The sequence below is a fragment of the Phasianus colchicus genome, chromosome 3, assembly GCF_987193195.1.
Source record: "Phasianus colchicus chromosome 3, bPhaCol1.hap1.1, whole genome shotgun sequence".
Taxonomy (NCBI): Eukaryota; Metazoa; Chordata; class Aves; order Galliformes; family Phasianidae; genus Phasianus; species Phasianus colchicus.
This window is the reverse complement of record NC_143438.1, coordinates 31,074,592-31,091,260: the sequence shown is the minus strand read 5'-3', so window position 1 is coordinate 31,091,260 and position 16,669 is coordinate 31,074,592. Positions and strand designations below refer to the sequence as shown.

The following is a 16,669-nucleotide window of genomic DNA, read 5'->3' as shown; positions in this document are numbered from 1 at the left end:
GTCCCGCCGTGCTGCGTCTTCGGAGCCGCGGCCGGCGGCGCGAGGAGTCGAGGCTGAGGCGAGGCTGAGGCGGCGGCGGGCCGAGGGCGAGCGGCCCCGGCCGCGACGCCACCGCTACAGGTGCTGCCCTCCGATCGCCCGCCTCAGCAGCTCCCCCTGCCCGCGGTCCGCGGCAGAAGGGGCGGCGGCGCGTCCCGCCCCCCGTGCCGCTGGCGGGCGGCGCTGCGGAGGGCGGAGCGGGCGGCGGGGGCGGGGGCGGGCCGGCCGGCGCCCGGCGCGGGCTGGCTCCCGGCGGGCGGCGCTGCTGCGTTGCTCCGGGAGGCGCCCGGGGCCGGGCGCGGAGCTGCGGGCTCGGGGGTGTGAGCGGCCGGGCTGGGCGCCCCCAGGATGCTGCGGTTCCTGCGCAGGACCTTTGGCCGGCGGTCGATGCAGCGCTACGGGCGAGGAGCGGGGCGCGGGGCCGGGCGAGGCGGGCTCGGCGGTGAGGGCGACGAGCGGGACGGTGGGCTGCGAGGAGCCGCCGCCGCCGCCGTCGTCTCCGGGGGCTTCCCCTCCTCGCCGCACCCCGGCGGGGTCGTGCACGGCGCCGGAGCCCCCGTCCACATCCCCGCCGCCGGCGGCAGCAAGCCGGTGCTGCAGTGCCGCGTGCTCCTCCTGGACGGGACCGAAGTCAGCGTGGAGCTGCCGGTGAGTAACGCGGTTCGCGCCCACCCCTCCGCATCTGCTCTCCCCGCTGGCGTCGCTTCCTTGCTCCCCTCTCGCCGCTCGCATACACCTGCTGCCAGGTGCGCCGCGCCTCCCGCCATGGCCGCGGCCCCTTCCTTCTTCCCCGGAGCGAGCGCGGAGAGCGGCACCTGCGCCTCCGCCTCCCGCCGCAGCTCCAGCCGGCGCTGCCCGGAGCCGCTCGGGGGGAGTTCGCTGCCGGGAGAGCCGCGCTGCCACCCTCGCGTCCCCGGCCGCGCATCGGCGGTCTCGCCGCTCCCAACCTGTGGAGCCGATGCGGGGGTGCCGTTGGGCCGTCGGTGCGGGGCCGCCTCCGAACTTTCCGCTCTGCCGCGTTCCGGAGCGCGGTGGGTCGCGCCCGTGTGCCGCTTCTGAGGGCGTTTCGGCGTCGCCGGAGCCCGGTTGGTGCCCTCCCGGCTCACCGCCATGGAGCTGCGCGGCGAACGCCGTTCGGTTGCGGAGTTTGGGTTCTGGCAGGTGGCCGTTCCCGCGGCCGCTGAGTGCCTGGCGTCCGTCCCTTTTTGCTGCCCCTTTCGCTCCCCCGTGAGAACCGAGCTTTCCTGCGTGGTAGTGCTACAGTTTATCGTATTGGCAAAACATTTAAACTTGTTTCGAAACTGAAGAATCGGCAGCCGTTAAGCCTGACCTACAAAAGCAGGTGGGAGAACTTGGTCGCAGCGTAACAACCTGATCAATCTCACGTTACTTTTAGAATCATAGAACGTCCCGAGTTGGAAGGGCCGTGTAAGGATTGAGTCCAACTCTTTTTAGTCTCCACTGGTGTGAAAGACGTTTGGTTTTTGTTTCAGAATACTTGAATTTTGTTGGGTGCCGTTCATGCTAATAATCACCTGTGTATGCTGGCATGATTTAACTAAAATATGGAAATTGATCCAACTGGTTTCTGTTTAAAAGAAACCGAAGTGATGGAGTCCTGCTCTGATAGGGGAGTGTGGAATGGGGCCACCTAGAGATGCTGCTTCACGCTCAGCCGGCTCCTTTCCTCACAGAGCAGATCACACACCTCTAGGCACTGGCAATGCTGATGCCTTTCCTTTCTTCACATCTCTCCTTCACAACTTGCTGCAGTCCTACTAGCATCTCAGCACAAGGCTAGTCTAGAAAGAACTTGGTGTTATCTGCATGCTGAGTATATGCTTATAGACCTCTATGTAGATAAGCTCAGTAAATATTTCATGTATTATACTCCCTCCAACTTATCAGAGTTCAGCCATTCCTATAGAACCTGTTTAAGATAGTCTGTAGGTTTAAAATAGCAGGTAATGGTAAACCTTCAATAGTCCTTGAGTATTGGGAACATGTGGAAGTGTACTAGCTCGGTCCATTAAAGAAGCTGTAGAGCATACTTGCTTGTGTTGTGATGTCCAAGCCAAGCCTAGGCTGTCAGTGGTGGCACAAGATGCACGCCTGGTGGTTGTAGTTCCTTTATCCAGTGAGGGGATAAGAAGTCAGTGTGCTTTGGGGACATTTCTAGGTTGCTGGAGGATGTTGGGGTGCAAAACAGCTATCAGTGCCTTCCGGATTAGAAAGGGTGCTGTTGAATTGCATCTCTGCTCCTCATGCTGCTTTCCTTTCTTTCACAGAAAGTAACACCCACATGGAGAGTCAGAAAAACTGAAAGAGGCGTTGCACCATTTATAGAATTTGATTAGGAATGTTTCTCTGAGCTTTGGAACGCCGGTTTTTATGGGATTAGGACCTGAGACAGAATGCACTTTGATATTCAGGAGCTGTTGTACTGTAGTTGTTAAGCTAAATGAGCTGGGCACTATTTTGATAAAATTAGAAATGAAGAAATCACTGTATGGTTGTTTCTCAACATTTCAGCTTAGTTTTGGTTGTTTTTTTTTTTTTTTTTTTAGCGAGGGAATGAGTGTGGTCCCTGCTCTAGCAGTGAGACAGCTTACACTAGAAGCCTAGAATGTCGGTAAAATTGCTAAGGACTTTGTGCTGCTGATCACGCTCACAAGCACTTATTTCAGGAGATACTGGCATCTGGAAAATGTGCTCTTTCTACTGCCTGCGAACATTAAAAGCCAGCTGTCTTTCCAGGGGTAAAAGGAACACATTGGCATTAGGGCACAATAATTTCATAACTAACGCTTCTTAGACTGCTACCTGAAACTTAATTGGAATTGATTTCAAGGCTTGTTAGATATTAATTAAACAGACTGCAGGGTCTGTGTGTTTGTGTGGAGGAATGACAGGCTGCTTGAAACCTTCAGCTGCGCGTGCAGAAAAAAAAAGTTCAGTTGTTTTGCTTGGTTGGTTTGTTTAATACACATTAAAGCTAAAACCCTGACTCTTTTGTCTAGGTTAAATGCATCAAGCTCTTCCTCAGTGTTTTCTCTTATGTGGGGGCTGATGGTATTGCTGGAAAAACAAATGGCACATCAGTAGGCTGATACCATCTTTGAGGCTATCAGCGTTTATGCCATATGTTAGAAGTGGTAGAGTTGGTAAGGTTTTGTCATGCTCCCACCTGAGTCCGTCCTTAGCTCATTCTTCTGGAGGCTGCATGGAAGTATTGTGACCAGAGTCACCTTTCTTGTTTATCTGCATTTCCCCTCCCATTTTCTCATGGGATATTTGCACTTTATTCTTTCACACTATATATGCACAGGGCCTCCTCTGCCCTCAAAGTTCCCCCTTTGCCTTTCACTTGTAGGTGCTCTCTGGCTTTCCTGAACTTGTTTTCTCCCCATACAGTGTCAACATAAAATTATTCTGAACTGTAGAGACCCTTGGATAATGATTTCTGTACTCAGCTTCTTGCACAGAATTTCAAGGATTGCTTAATGGTGGTGGCTTCTTGGTTGCTCTTAAGGCAAAACTTAGAGTACTTTGAAAGTATTCTTTCTTAACAGAATAATGTACTGGATGGATTTTTAAACCCACAAGCTCCTGAGGGCCCTGTGCTGAATCTGAGGCGCTCTTGAGATTGCCTCTGGGAGTGGCTGTATGGGAGTTGCAGTTTGCCCATTGTGTTGCTTTGGGGTGACTTTCCATGACAGGGGGAGTATAAAGAAGGTATCATCACTTCCAACTGACCTGACGCCACGCCTGCGCACGTCTGAAATCTGGTTATAAGGATTGATGCAAAAAAACCAAACCAAATCAAAAACAAAAAAAAAGGAATATACTTAGAAGTAAACATGCAGTGAAAAATGCGAGAGGAAGCTGTTACGTGTTTGGATCTTGCGTCTCAGCTGTGGGTAGGTGGAAGGCCACTTGCTCACTGCTGTCAACACAATCCTTCCTCTGTTTTCTGGAGGACTCAGGAGTTTAATGAAAGAAACTGGTTATAGGTGATGCTGTGTTCTTACATAAAGAATACAGGCAAGGAGCACTGACATTTACACAGCAACGATGATGCCTGCTAGTTAATGGGAAGGTTTGTAGATAGCTTTAAGGTGAGGCCAAAAAAATCCCAAATTTTTGTTGACGTGGATGTTGGCATTTCTAAAAACCGAGTATCTGATTTTTTTATTCAGTGCATTTTATGAAAGCTTAAAGAAAGACTCAGAAAGATGACTTCTCCGTGAGGTGGTGCGGAGTAGCAGGGATTGATGTTCTTTTTTTAGTGCCACTGAAAACGGTGTTCTGTGATAAGGCTTGGGGACAATGGGGGCTGTACAAAACAAACATTTTTGTTTGTTTGTTTATTTGTTTAACCTAAGTGGGATGAGAGAGAGGGAACGAATAGTAAGCTTACTCTGCTGTGGAAATCCCCATCTTGCAAAGCAGACATAGGAAACCATATGTTTTCAGTGCCACAGAGCCACAGCAGTTGAAGCACTGTCTGTCATAATACTCATTGCTGTGGCAAATTTCTCTGCTGCCATGGACATCGTTACAAATACCTATGTGATATATTAGGTTGTAGGTGACACTTAATGATTAAGTTAATGAACAAGTTTTATGTATCTCTTGATATCTATGGATTGCTTTCAGGCAGAGAGCTTTCATATTGTTTCTTTGCCTTCCTTTTGGTGTATCTGTTTTGATAATTGTTTCGGCTGCTATGGAAACACTTCAGGATAGGGATAGTAAATGTTCTTCCGTAGCCTTTTTTAATCTGCCTAATCTTCTGTCTTTTGTATCCTCCTCTTTTTAGAGTTGGATGAGCATAACAAAACCTATTCGCTGGCCTCTGTGCTTAAATAAAATGTACATGTTAAATTAACTCTTGAGTAGTCATCTCAATCTTAAAGTTAGAAGTATGTTTGACTAGAAAAAAGCGATAAATATTTATAGAGGGGTACCACTCAACATTTCATTTACATAACACGTGATTTCCTAATGACATTTCAGGAATAAAAACTGCGGGCACTGAATTTAAGGTATTCTCAGGTGTCTCCTAACTGAAGACTTACTCTCCACTCAAATATATATTTAATGTCAGGTGTGGAACAGACATTTTAGAATGAATTCTTTAAAGCTTTTCTCACATGCGAAATTGATAATATAGTTCTTTATTTAGAAGGTACCTTTCAACAGTCTAAAATCAGAGTGCTTCAAATGTTGAAAGCATGTTTTCAGGCCCGCAAGAGCTGCCTTGTGTGCATGAACTACTGTGGCAACCACCTCCTGTACTCCCCTTCATAAAGTGATCAAGTTCTCCTTGTAGAAATGCTTGGGTATTTTCCTTCTGTCACTTTTGTTGAAATGCTTTTTCATTACCGTAAAGCTCTGATGAAGTAACAGTACCCAGAGCTTGATGTGTTATCTTCTGGCAGTAGCCTTTAATTACCTTGTGTGTGTATCACACGCTTCAATGCATTGCTGTGTCTGCTGAAAGTGTGTGGAAAAATATTCATAGTAGGCATTTTTACTAACAGCCAGGGACCTGTGCAGCCCCAGAGGAGCAGGAAAGAGAGGCGGGTGTACATGTGGGACTGCAGCTGTGCCTCAGACTTGCATGATGAGTAGGTTCTTGATAGAGAAGAGGGAATTTCAGGCTCTTGGCATGTTCACCAAACAACCTTAACAGCAGATAACACACACTTGAACAGTATGTAGTGAAACAGAGATGCGGTGAGCAGTGTTTTATTTTGGTACACATTAGATAAATTTAGCTTGTGAGTACCATTAATTATTTATGGAAGTTGATACCATTTTTCAATGCAATAGGAGCACTGTTATAACAGGAAAGAGTTGTCAACAGGTGAGGGAAGGTCAATGATGAGAACAGTGTACTGCAAAAACATGGGGCAGCTGGCACTGGTTCTTTAATGGAGGACTTATGTTTTTGAAGAGATGGAGAGAAGATGAAATTGTTTTATGTACTATTTTGGGAGTGTTTTTACAACAGAATACAACCATGCTCAAGTGAAAGAAGTTATGTCCGTGTGTCCTGACCCCTTGTTGGTTAATGTAATAAATGCTTTGTAGCAGCAGTATGAGAACTGGGCTTCACTGGTGAAAAATTGAAGGCCACTATGGATTTGAATAAAGAAGGTCAGTAAAGAAGGAAACTTTTTCTGAGAGGTTAGAAAATACATGTTTATTTGCAAATAGAGTGCATCTAATATATTTTCTCCTTGTGGTTGTGTTCTCTTACTGGATAGCAAACCTGTATCTTCATGCTCCTGGGAGAGGTGCTGAAGAGGAAAAACAATATCTGATTGGGCATGTTAAAGAAAAAAAAGTTCCTGTGAAGGAGGAAAAAAGAGCAAAGTGACTTTGGAAGTTCAGACAGTGCAGAAGAGCAGAATAGTTCTGTTGGGATCACAGGATGTGATGCAGGGAGAAACAGGCTTAGAATGGGAGAAGAACAGATACAGAGCTTGAGAGAGAAGTATAAAATTGATAATAAGATAGATGATGCAGAATAAAAATGAGAACACGAGGTTGTTCCAGGTATGCCCAAGAACCAACTGCTCTTCAGGTATCAGAAAGAAGATAACCTGCAGTAGAAACTAGTGCTTTCTCTTGTGGGCTCATCAGGATGAGAGTAATCTTATGTTCTGGGATGCAGGAAGATAAAGGAGTGCAGACATGGAGGCAGCGTTATGGGGCCAGGACAGTGAAAGGAGACAAGTTTCTGAGTGTGGAAATCAAAAGACAAGGGACAGAAATGAGTTCTCTCTCTACTGTTGCTGTTCTTCCTCATGCTTCTACTTGAAGCCTCTCTGTAAATAGCCCTTTTCCTGTATCTTTGAGAAGCTAATTCCATTTAGTGTCTCTCTTCTAAGCATAGATTTTTTAGGTTCATTTTCTTTTTTCTGTTCAGAGCTTCTCTTTTTAAATTCCCAACTTGTTTCCACTCATCCTTTTCTTTTTCCATCTCCTTCCTGAGCAATTCTCTATGCTTCCCCATGGACATCATCTGTGTTACTAGTGTGATACTCACTGAATTTCCTTCACAATAAGAACTCTTTTCCTTTTTTTTCTCCTCATAATAAGGACTCTTTTCCTTTTTTTTTTTTTCCTCCTCACTGTTTTCCCAGTCTGTAAGAGCAGCTATAGGAGCTGTGAAAGTTTGCTATGGAGGATCCCTTCTGGGAGGCACTTGAAGGCACTCTAGAGGTCTGCTTTCCTTCTGTTTGGGTCCTTGAGCATTGCTCTCTGTCCCGTCCCCTCCTTCCCATTTACATTATTTCTGTGATTCTCTACAGTTATCAGAACTTCAGAACTCCCTTCTGTTCAGTTCTTCCCCACCAAAAGGCATTTTCACAGCTATTGATAGTTATGCCAGAATGATGAAGTCAACAGCTGCTAACTGTACATACAGTGTTGCTGGGTTAGTATTTTATGTTACTTGAGAAACACGTATTTTTTAAATATGTTTTTCAATACAGACTACATTCTTTTTTCTTTTCACATTGCATTAGAAATAAAAGGGTTGGAGGATAATGAAGTGCTTAGAGTGACCATCTGGTCTTTATTTGACTGGCTGTTTCCATTTATTTCTCTGTATCAGTTTAAATATGTCTTGGACCATTAGCTATATTATGATGGATTATTTTGAAACCTTTGTTGAAATGCCAGGTTCAGACTCCAGTTATGAAGCATGATGAATATTAAGAGTTAGTCCATCTTGTCTGTTTACATTTTTGTTCTATTCAGATTGAGACCAGTTTATTCCCTTGTTGTTAAGGATCCACAGATAGCTAATTCAAAAATACCTAATGTCTCTTAAGTAGTATTCTGAGAAATGTGTTGACTTGAGATCTTACTGTATTCTGTGATATTAATACATGTGGTGCAACTTATATGAAAACAGATGCTGGAAATCCTAACAGAGGATCCTGTCTTTTGCCTGTGAAATATCGTAGGTAACTCTGCATAAACGTGTGCAGAGTCTAAGCCCTTATTTTGAGGAATCTGGACTCGTATGAACGTAGCAGCATCAAGTATACAATTAGAAAAGCATTGTGTTATGACTTGAGAAGTGTGACCTGTAGTTAAATTAGTGTTATTTTAAAGGTTAACTCATCCAAGGATAAATCCTGTTGTGGCTGTTTGAAAACAATGCTTTTTATTTTCATTTTATTTAAGTATGCTTAATGATTGTATGTTTTATTTCCTCCAGTGTTGTTTGTATATTATGTATACGTATTTCAAAATGTGCACTCGAGAGATTTCTCTAGCTTAGCAGGCTTAGCTTCCCATTTTTTCAGCTGAAAGTTTCTTATTTGGCACATTTCAGTACCTGGAGTGTTGTATGTTGGGTATTAGATTGTAAGCAGTTTATTTGTTACGTTAAGCTTCAAAATTATCCTATGCTACAGACAAATTTATAATCTGCTAAGATTGACAGACAAAATAAGCCTGCTAACTGCATCACACCTTTTTGGTTGGTGTTAAGTCTGAACAAAATTGCTTAGTGTACAAGTGTTACCTGCTTTCAGTTTACAAGTGAATATTTTCCGCATTCTTGAAGAAAATGAACAGTTCTGTTTGTTTTTCTTTTTTTTTCCCCTTGTTACCCATCCAGTATCAGTCAAGGTTGTTTTCTGTCATTTAAATTTCTTATGTACCTTGTTAGTCATTCCAGAAACTCTGATATATGATTCAAAATTGAGGGCCTGCATTTATGTAAAAAGACCAAAACCAAGAGCTTCTATTTTTACAAGCAGAACTGAGAACGCCAGTACTGTGTACAATCATCGTGTTGCAACAAAGATCACTATTCAGTGGAGATGCAAATTCACAGTATGTAGGTTTTGTATTCAGGCTACTTACTGAGTAGCAGTTCCTGAATAATGAACCTTCCATGAGTGCTTTGCTTTGAGAGATGATGATGAATGATGAGTGTGTTATCTCTTTGAATTAAGCAGGATAATTAAAGAGCAATATTCTTTAAAATAGGTCGTATTGCTAGGATAGGCAGTGCCCTGGAAGCATGCTATTCACTGGACAGTATCCACTTACCTTCTGTCACACCGTGATCTTTGGGTTCTTGCCTATATCTGTGTGAGTTGAGGCCTCCATGTTTTAACAGTGGGGTGGGAAGAGTTGGTGTAATAGAGCAGTAATAGAACTTGTTTGCTGTGCAGCAGACTTCTTTTCTTCTTCCTGCTGTTTCATGTATTGGGCACGGTTTATTTGTTTTCCTTTCACTGCTGTTCACCTTGCAACCCTCTCTGTTGCTGTTTTGTTATGTTACTGACGTCCCCTTTCTCCAGGGTGGAGACTTCCCAGCCTTGTTGCCTGGCTGCTGCTGCGTCTGGAGATGTTACCCGTGCTTGGCAGGGCTTGGAACACCTGGCTGCCAGCTGCCCTGTGCAACTGGGTATGCGTGCCTCAGAGTTCTGCTCTTGACTTCCAGTTAATTAAAGGTGTTAATGTTCTTGAGGTTCCTTTTTAATAAGGGGACATGCTTACTAAGAGGCTGACTTCTAAAAGGAATCAGCAGTGAAGTCATTCAATGTTGACTGTAGTTGACACTGCTACTGCTTCACGCTGGGTTCAGACTGATGTCTTAATTGCTGCAAAAAGTGGCCACTTTAAAGGAGATTTCTCTTCTTGAGTTAAGGACTGTTGAAAGTTCACAAGTGGTCTTATATTTTAGGAATGAAGTATATAAGGAAATGATCTGTACAATAAATATTTTTAATGGTTTTCTTACATTCACAATTAAAAACAAGCTAAGACTATTCACTGTATTCTTTTTTTCTTCCTCTTGAATTCTCTGAGCCAACCTCTCTTTGGTAGCTTAAAATGGCTTCTTTCCCTGTGTAGCATCTAGATGCAAGATTTCCATCATAAATTTATCCCGTAGTAAGGCCTTTCTGATTTGTGACTGACTTCATTTGTGGCTTTAAAAAGTGAAGATGATTAGAAAATATAGGGAGAAATGAGAGAAGTTTGAGCAGTTGTCCGTATATTAGCAAAAATAGGTTGAGGCTGATTACTGCATTTCTCAGTTGGGAGTGGGAATAGAAAAATTCAATGCTGTGAAATGAGAACAAGCGTTTTTTTGTTTGCTTCTATTGAAATTTGCCAACAGATGTTCTCTTTTTACAGTTTGTGCTGGGATTTTGATGTATTTTCACATTAAGCACCCACCGTATTTTGGTTTATAACTTCATCATAAAGCATATTTTAAAAAGTAGTTAAGCTAATTTCTTAAAGATATTGCTTCTTTAAGAATGTACTTATGGCCAGAAAGGGGGGACCTTGATTTCCGTCCTGTCCAGTATTAGACACTGATGAATTTAAGCTTATTTTTGCATTGATAACGGATCATGTGGTATTTCCATCGTGATCAGTCTGAAGTATTGGTACGTGATATGGAGAGATGTGGGGTTTTTGGTAAATAGAAAACATTGGGTGATATCTTGAAGGGATAGCCCTCCAGATGAACTTTCTTTTGCTTTCAGCAAACAAGGCATGCAGATGGCTAGGTTGGGAGGAAGGTAGGGCGATACTGAGCTGAAAAATACCAATTCCTATTCCTTGTGTATGCGTTAACCTCATTAGCAGGCTGCTGCAGCCAGGGCTGGAGTAGCACTGCCTCCTGGGAGCTCCCAGCTGCAGGCGATGGGAAGCCTCCTGGTGCAGGCAGCTCGTCCCTGCAGAGCAGCTCCCAGCACTGCTGCCCACGCTCCCCCAGCGGCTCCTCCAGCTGTGAAGACCCAGTACCCACAGGAAAACTTTTCACCCACTTCTCCTTACAGCAGTTCAGTTCTTGCTGCCACAATGCTGCTGTCATTGTATTTCTTTCACCAGCCTTTTTTATAAAAAAAAAAAAAAACACCTTTTTTCCCTCTTGCATGCTTCAGCTTTAAGCAGTGTAGTGGCAGGCTTTTATTAAGTGTTAAAGCATGGAATTTTGAGCACTTCAGCTGATGACTGCAGTTTTTATGAGCCTTAGAGAACTGCAGATTTCTTGTACTAGTCTGTAAAGTATGACAATAGTTTGCATTGTGGAGTTGATGCTAGTGAGATGGAGAGCAAAGCCTGTTTGCCTCTGTGGTTTTGTACCTAAAGTAAAAGCACTGCTTGAAGACAAATGGCCAGATAGATGTCCCACTGCAATCCAGGAGAGGATTGTCATGCTACAAAATGTCCCTGAAGGCGAAATGAGAAATCAGTGCAGTTGCAAAGTGATGAGGTGAGACCGCTTTGTCTGCTTCCAGGAGCATCAACCTGCTTTGCTTGAGAAGTTTGTAAACATTCCAACTTAGATAACATAAACAGGACGAGAGATGTTGGTGGAAGTTCTTAGATGAACCAGGGGATGGAAAGCTGGGTATGGTGCTGTTGAGGAAACGTGTGCTGTGGAGTATACTTCTATTTCTGTCCTATGCAGAGACATAACCTGCAGTGCTAATAAACTTGGAGTGGTTGTGTAGCTGAAGGGTAAGTTATAAATGTGGAAACGGGCACCACAGTTACTGCTGGGAGGCAAGCATGCAGCTTTGGTTTCAGATCTAAATGAATTTATGATGTTATTCAAAATGACATTTGTATCTTAAAAAGCCCTTTTGAGACTGTTGGTTCCTGGTTGGCATAACAAAGCAGACTTGATGTTTAAGGTAGCTAGGGTTTATGGCACCTATTATTTTAGTACTCTTTGTGCTTGAGCAAGTAGGTAGGGAGATAGTTCCCTTATGGCTTGACTAAGTGAATGTGTACTTCATATAGTAACAGGATCACATTGCTCTTGCTTCTGTTTCTGCAAGCATTTTTTAAAAGGGAACTAAGGTAGAAAAAAAGTTTTGCAAAAAATCACTGCTAGGATTACCTTCACTTATTTGTCTTTTTTTTCCTTCCTCTTTCTTCTGTGAAGGCTTGTCAATTTTATTGCTGCTTTCGATAGTGCCACTTCATTTGCTAAATGAAGAAATATTACTTCTGCTAAGTGGCTAGCAGAGGTTTCAGCTATCTTTGTTCTCATTTGTTCCTACTTATAACATCTTTTGTTAAAGTTACAATTACGTTAAATGGAAGTTAACTGACTGTTCTTCCTTGGTGTCATTTAAAATATTGCTCTTTAAATTATATGGGATAGTTAGTCATATGGATGTCTGGAAAGATGTGTGTTGTGAACTGCAGATTTATTTCAGGTCAGAGTGGGTCATTTATGAACGCTTAATCTTTTTTCCTTCCCTGACCAGTCTCTATAACTCCTTTCAGAAAATGTTTCAATTCTGTCACTTTTTAGTGATGTCTCTCCTTGGATTTAAATAGTTTACCTACTTTTAAGAGTCTGTAATGAGAAGCAGTTACCGCTTCAGGTCGCGTGTGGATTCTTTTAAAAATAATAACAAGCTTTTTAATAGATCTGATATTTTTATGATCCTTGTTATCCCCTCTCTTAGACTGGGCAGGCTTGTGATGAAGAGACCTGGGATTATAGGAAAAATGCTCTCTGTATGAAGGCTTGCAAAGTTCCATGCAACTCACCTCTTAATCCTACCCTTATTCTAAATAGATAAAAAGAAATTTGATTTCCAGTGGCCTTTTAAGCTCAGAATTACTCTTGGTATCTTATTTCTGACTGTGCTGATGTGCTGAAATGCTTGGACACTTGAGCTGAGTGCACTAATGTTGTTATAATGGTTGGTGAATGTTACATGAAATGAACTCCATTCCTAATGTTGCCTTCTTATGCATTCAGGGCTCATGTTTACTTCCTTGGCTGCAGTGTTATACTGAGAGGCTCATGTTTGTTTGCTTTTCTGTTACACCAGAGTTCTTACAGCACTGCTTAAATCCAGGGCACTATTTTCAACCTAATGAGCGTGACCAAAAATCTTGTTTGCATGCATGACCTGTGGCTTCACTGATTTATGCTACAGCGTGTTGATGCAATCCTGCATCCCCCAAAGATGCGAATCAGTCCGTGTAACCAGTGAGGCCCATCGACTCTTGCTACTGTGCTGGTTTGGTGAAGTTGAGCAGCAGTGATTTTGTTAATTCTTTCACAGTGGAAACTGATGATAGTGAGCAGAACAGAACACTTCAGGATTGCACTGTGCATAGCGCTGCTGGCTGGCTGCTTCTCCTTTTGCGCTTCCTCGCTGTGTAAGTTGCCTTTTTTTTTTTTTTCCTGTCTACACACACATCTATTTCAGGAATGCTTACCTTATTTTTGCCCAGGTCTCTCCTGGGCAGTATGAGCAGCTCTTGGCTTCTCTTCCCATCCTTATGCAGAAATCAGGCCCCTGCCCTTTCAGCTGTGTGGCAGTGCTGAAAGCCAGCTCAGGGATCAGATCCAGGTATGTTTCACTCTAAAGATGCTTTTGTAGGATTGAATGTCAGGAATACTTTCTGTTAAAAGTATGATACAAGAAAGGGACCAAGCAAGCAGAAAAATCTGCTCTTTAAGGCAGAAGTGCTGTGCAAGCCTGTGTTGTTGAACTGGGGCTTACAGGTGTAAGTAATCACTTTAGGACTAGCTGATCCAGTGCTCTCATAGCTTGATTGTGGGGATGTTCCTTACGTGCACCAGTTAAGTCAGCCAGCTTAGTATGGAGCGAACAAGAAATATTTAGCTGCTGTGTTGTGAGATTCAGTGGTGTAAATAGTAGCAAGTAGCTCAAGCTAGATCTCAAAGAGCTGATCAGTGCCCAAGTCAGATGTCTTGTGGAAACCTATTATTCTGAGGTTCTTTATTGTTGTTATTTAATAAATGTGCAGTCATATGGAGGAAGAAATTATTCATTTTATGATATTTAATTTTCTCCAAACCATTGAGTGGTTTAAATCATGTCATCTAATTTATTCCTGACTGGACCAGACTGTCTAGTTTCTTTTTATTTTTCAGAACCTAATGGAGAGCCAGAACTGATGAGAATAATAAAGCTGATGCTGAAGTTAGAAAGATTCTAAGAATTTTAGAAAGACATTTTCTTTTTTTCTGGGCTCCACCAGTGGAGTTTCAAATAGAAGCAGAGCTGAAAGCACTTCTGGATGGTCATTTCTTAATGTCGATATCCTATGATGGAGTACCTTTTCTATACTCCTTATCTCTTTGATATTGGTTGCAAGTGAAGTGAAAGACAACTATGCTGCTGAGGGAACACAGTACTGCTTTAAGCAATGATTGGATGCCTAACCTATCAGTGATCGACGAAATTCAAGCTGTCTGAGTTTATTGCAATTTTTTGTATGTAGATATTCCAGAAATTAATCTTGTTGCTAGTACAAACAGTCATTCTTGATCATGAGGGGAGTGGAAATATACCAAATATCTAATTCCTGAATTATTTTTTTAGCTTCTCATTTGAAAGTTAGACTGTGCATGAGTTTGATTTCATGATTAATTTTTCCAGTTAAAAAATGTTCTTTTTTAAAAAAAATTATAAAAAAATTATTTATTTTTATTAAAATTGTTTATAAAAAAATATAAAAATACATGACACAAAGCAGCACTTCTTAAGTAGCAGATGGAAGATTGTCTTGAAGGCACTAAAGGACAGTTCTGAATCATGTTAAAAAGAGTTCCAGTGGAAAATATGCTTTTTACTTTCAAATCTACAAGTTACATTAGAAAGGCAGGTTTCAACTAGAATGACAACTATTCTAAACATTTGAATAAACATGCTCTTTGTTTTGTTTTGCATTTTTCTAAGAGAAAAAACAGGGGAACAATTTTGCTTCAGTATTTCCTTTCTTATGACCAACTGGTTGCATTCTTTTTGAGCTTGTGGAATGAGCCCAGTTTTGAAAGTGTTTGAGAAAACAGAGTTCCCAGGCCATCTGGTGCTTCTTTGTGTATCTGCATGCATCTGAAGTCAGGGATGTTGTGCTGGAATCTGAGTGTGATGCCATGCAACTGCAAGGTGAGGGAGTGCATTGCAGCTCAGGGTCTGGGAAGCCAAAGGTGAATGTGTTCTGACCAATGAGCTAGAAGCTACTATTGTCAGCCATCCTGGGTAAAGATTTCCAACTTAAGATTCATTTTTCAATTTCCTTTATTTTTAGCTGTAGGCATTTCTTGCTTCTCTTGTTGTGCTGCCAAAGCTTCCTTGGCGATGTCCTACTGTCTGTGTTGTAAGGTGATGATGCCGGTAATCTCCTGGACAGAAGGATTTGAGACTTGATAAACAGCTGTAAAAAGATTACCAGTGATTGCTAAAGATGTCATTGCCTTCAGCTATCTTGCTCTGTGACTAAACTGGCAGAAGGATGTGTGTGTCATTATTTTAGCCTGTCAGCTGGAGAACCTGATTTGAGTTTATACCACAAAATCCTTCACTGTCAGAGATGAAAGTATGTTTTCTGCAGTGGAGTGAAGGGTGGTCCTCAGCAGAACCATGGCACTGTGTGCTGTGCACAGAGTTCTGCTCTGTTCAAGAGCTCCAGCAAGATTTGTCAGCCTGAGTGTCCGCCTTAACAGAAAGTCTACTCTTGTAGCATGCTTCATCAGTGTGGAGGAATGTCTTTTGCTCTTGTGTTCCCATGAGCTCACTGTTTCAGTTGCCAGTTGACATGGGAGTTGAGCACTGTTCTGACACTCAGAAGAGCTGAGAACAGTGGTTGCTTGTCCTGTCAACTTGTTGGTATGATTTTGGGATGTTTATTCTACATCCACAATGTTATTCTCCAGGGATTTTTTTTGCCTGGAAGGCCTCTGTGAGCTGCTACAAATGTATTTCAGAAGCAAATTTTCAGTTTTATGCTGGCCAGAATGAGACCTCAACTTGTATGAGAAATGAGCTCTTCACTGGACTGATAAAGTGCAAAAACATAAGACATACTGTGTAGAAGTCATATAAAGCTCCTTGACCAGCATGAGGTTGAGGAAATTAGTTTACTGTAGTGCCTTTTCATCTGGACTTTGTTCTAGAAGCAGAATTTCACCTTGCACAAATAATGGAAGTTGACTAAAGGTATTGCAGTGTTCCAGTACAAAGTTCCTTTTGCTTTAACTTCTTTATTGTATGAGATTGAAGTGATTGTCCTGTGGGAAACCTTGTAGGGTGTTCCCACTTTTTCAGATGAACTTTCCTTGTGGAACACCCTGTGTGAATCTTCCTGTAAGACAAGATTGAAAGCTTACAGCTTTTTATGTGAAGCTGTCCACAAAGAATTTGATAAAGAATGGCGCTGAAGTACAGAGGAAGATAATTATACAAGATATGGTTCTACCTATGCTACTACCAATCTATAGAGTTTATATGTATTCTAAGTATGCATTGGTGATTTGATATAGTTGTACACTTGAAGTCACAGAAAGTCAAAATTTGTGACAAACTTATCAAGTTTGTGGATGAAATTTTGTTGGGCATTCCCCTACCCAAATGCTTAGTACTTTGTAGAGTGGAGAGGTGGGGAAAGAGAGGCTCTTCAAAATTAAGTCCTCTGTTTGCTTTCTGGCTTGTTAAATGCTTCTGCCGATCTGAGGGTAGAGAAACAAAGTCCATCTGCTTTTGACTAAATGCATGCATGAATTCATACATTTGACACACACTCATCACTATTGTGTCATTCAATCAGGGTAAAACAAATTAAAATAGGAAGTTTA

General features: G+C 42.6%; 1 protein-coding gene across 3 annotated transcripts in view; it reads left to right on the top strand.

Annotated features, from left to right (window-relative positions):
* The first annotated feature begins 284 nt into the window (after nucleotides 1–284).
* The window catches only part of EPB41L4B (erythrocyte membrane protein band 4.1 like 4B), a 168,637-nt gene continuing 152,252 nt past the window's right edge, over nucleotides 285–16,669 (top strand). For all 3 annotated transcript variants that reach the window (XM_090137209.1, XM_031589147.2, XM_090137210.1), the window contains exon 1: nucleotides 285–687. In XM_090137209.1, the coding sequence (XP_089993335.1) occupies nucleotides 388–687 (300 nt within the window). In that variant the 5' untranslated portion in view covers nucleotides 285–387. The remainder of the gene's footprint in view (nucleotides 688–16,669) is intronic.